Source organism: Dichomitus squalens, assembly GCF_000275845.1.
Source record: "Dichomitus squalens LYAD-421 SS1 unplaced genomic scaffold DICSQscaffold_75, whole genome shotgun sequence".
Classification (NCBI taxonomy): Eukaryota; Fungi; Basidiomycota; class Agaricomycetes; order Polyporales; family Polyporaceae; genus Dichomitus; species Dichomitus squalens.
Window position 1 is genome coordinate 84174 of NW_006766957.1, and position 3000 is coordinate 87173.

The 3000-nt window shown below is 53.7% G+C and overlaps 1 protein-coding gene across 1 annotated transcript; it reads right to left on the reverse strand.

The window, feature by feature from the left end:
- Positions 1–2117: 2117 nt before the first annotated feature.
- On the reverse strand, positions 2118–2537 carry DICSQDRAFT_39799 (uncharacterized protein; the record flags this gene model as incomplete). Its single annotated transcript, XM_007370765.2, has 1 exon — positions 2118–2537. A coding segment is annotated over one exon (420 nt), but the record flags the coding sequence as incomplete, so codon positions are not given.
- Between the last annotated feature and the right edge of the window lie 463 nt (positions 2538–3000).

Below are 3000 nucleotides of genomic sequence, written 5' to 3' on the forward strand. Positions count from 1 at the left end.
TTCTTCGTCCTGCACTGTGTGCCGGGTGCATGTTGAGGGACAGCGTGTGAACTCAATGTTCCCTGCATTCCAATCGAGTTCGGGGTTATGTTCACGTAAAAACGCCATGCCAATGATGATGTCTTGCCGCCCAATGTCTGTGACAAGGAATGACTGCCAAGCGAGGTGATCTCCGATATGGAGTAAACAACGGACATAGTGTGTGATTAATCCCTTCTTATTCTCGGTGGCGTCTGCATTGAAAACTCGTACTTCACGAGAGAGGCGTCGTAGGGTGAGTCCATGTTCTTGAACGAACCGATGGTGGATAAAACAAGAGTAGGCTCCTGAATCGAGGAGAGCTTCTGACTGAACTTCATGCGTACCTTGAGTGAGGGAAACTTTGAGATCGAACGAATTTCGCGGGCGACGTGCTGATGCGAGATAAATAACATTCGAACGCGGAACAAAAGAGTCCTCTAGGTCTACGCTATGATTACAGAGTCGGATACTTTGGTCAGTCTTCAAAGTACCCGTTCCAGAAAATCCTCCTCAGATTCCTTGACCTCGACGATGCGTGCGGCGGTCTCAGTTTCCGGTGCCTTGCCTTTGCCTTTCCCCTTAGCGGTCTCAAACTCCTCGAGGGCCCTGCGAATGTACTCCCATTTGTCTTCATCTGCCGGATCCATCGTGCGAACCTTGGTCGGGGCAGCCGGCTGCTTCTTCATGTCCGGAAGCTCGTAGTAACCCGTGTACTGAGGGTTGCAACACTTCTGGCCGGTCGTAAACTTGTGTTTGCCGCAGCGGAAGCAGAGCTTCTTGTCGAGCCATTCGAGCTGTTCCTTAGACAACTTCTCCGGCTTGCGCATTGCGTCGACGTCCATGGCATTGGGGTCCCGTGGGGGGCGACTAGTCGTGTGCTGCTGCGAAGACGACTTGGCCTGATTTCCACAAGTTTCCATTTCCAGTTTGAGCACCCAATCCAGATAGTGTTCCCATTTCGTCGGAATCAGCATCGGGTTGACTTGCCGCATTGCTGTCATAACCGTAAGGATCTGCGAGTTCTTGCCAACCTGATTGTCGATGCGCCGGATGAGTTCTACGTCAGCGTAACCGGACTTCGAGGCGTAGTGGCGGAAGTTCTCTGCAAACTGAATGACGGTAGAGTGGGTCTTTGAACACCATTCTTCGAGGGATGTCTGTGCCGTCTTTTCCGGAGCCAGTTGACGATAGCCTGCCTTGAGTCGGTTGATGAAGTCGGCCCATGTTCCAAGAGCTCCGCCGTTTGATGCTGTCTCGACGTAGTCCTCGACGTAGTCGTGCGCGCCGCCTTCCAGGTACATGAGGGCCAGGGTAATCTTGTCGTCGTCCGTGGTGATGTTCTGAACACGGAACCAAAGGCCCATCTTCTGTAACCATTGTTCGAGAGTGATGTCCGAGCCTTTGTTGCCCTTGTACTTGGGTGGTTCTGACGCCTTGATACGCGAAGCCTGGGATACGACAGGGGCCGGGGCGGTAGGGTTACCAAACGTGGTGCGGTTTGACAAGCCTTGCTCCAACTTGGCCGCGAGTTCCTTGTACCGTTTGACGAGCTCCGTGTTGTTCCGGTTGAGAACCTCCAGATCCGCATTGACAGTGACCAGTTCCACCTTCAGCTGTTTGTTTTCTTCGACAGCCTTGAGCGCGAGGTTTCCAGCAGTGTCAGCCTTGGTGTGAAGGCCTACCATTGAGCTGTCCAGGGTTTCAAAAGTGGCGTGGGTGGCATCACGTTCCTTAAGAAAATCGTTCCGGTGTTCGTAGATCTTGTTGCCGAGGACATTGTAAACATTGACCACTTCGCGCCGTGTGATGTCCCTTGTTACGGAGATGGTCCAGTCGACGTAAGCTTGGTTGGTGATCCCTAAACTGTTTGCCAAGGCACGAATGGCGTCTTCCAACGAGCCGTACTCGACGCCAGCGTAGATCCATTGAATTTCCGGGTACGCTTGAAGTGTAGCAGTAGGTGAAGCCGGACGGGTGTGTGCCTGTGATGGAGCCGGGTGTGTGTGTGGGCCCGGGTCATCTGATTCAAAGTCATCCTCTGCCAGGGGGCGTAACGAGAACCTGAAGCCACTGCGAAAGATATCCGATATACAAAACTAAACGACGATCCAATCCAAGTACCCGAAGCGCTCTAGTTCTACCAGACCCTTGACGATCCGCTCGAAATTCTGTCCTAGTCCACTAAACTTGACTTTTCCAAACTCCTTACAGAACCAGTCGATGTTCTGTTGTTGGCTGCGAGTCCACGAGGTGCCGTTCTCCGTGATGTTGTCGAGTATCCACTCGAGTCTGTCGCCGATGCGCTGGAGGGCAAGTTGATGCTCGTGGGGGATGTCGAGCAGCTGATCCTTGCAATCGAAGATGGCTTGCAGTCTTTTGATGACGGCGTTGACCTTGGAACCGACAATGGCGACGAGATCAATAGGATCACGACGTGCAAAGGAGGGAAGGGGTGGTGCAGTTATACGGTACTGGAGGGGGACCGTAGGGATTGAAGGAGAAAGGACAGGTGGGGGCGAGGTGAGACGTGCGGCGAGTGGTCTGTCGAGAGGTTGGGACGAGGGTACAGATGGGGGGAGGACCTTGCGACGAGGGACAATAGGGGTATGCCGATACTGACGGCGATGACGAAGACGATCTGATGTATCGTCGGCAAGGGCGTGGTTGTCACGGACGTTGGACAGACGCCCCCTTTTGCCGCCCATTCCCCTCCCCTTGACGCCCACCTTCCATTTTCGGACCATTTCCTTTCTTAGCCCATCCCAGTTTGGACACTGTAGATACGTTCCCACACCCGCATGCTACGTTCCCGTGATCGCCATGCCCTTGCCTTTTCTTTCTCGCCCTTTGTTCTCTCTTTGTCATCTTCACTGCCTCGCTCTCGCGCCTTGTCCTTGGTTGCTAAGCAGCCCCTCTAGTATATAAGGACCCCCTTAGGCGCTCCCTAGTCCCCATCTCGACCTCTTGGTCATTGGGACT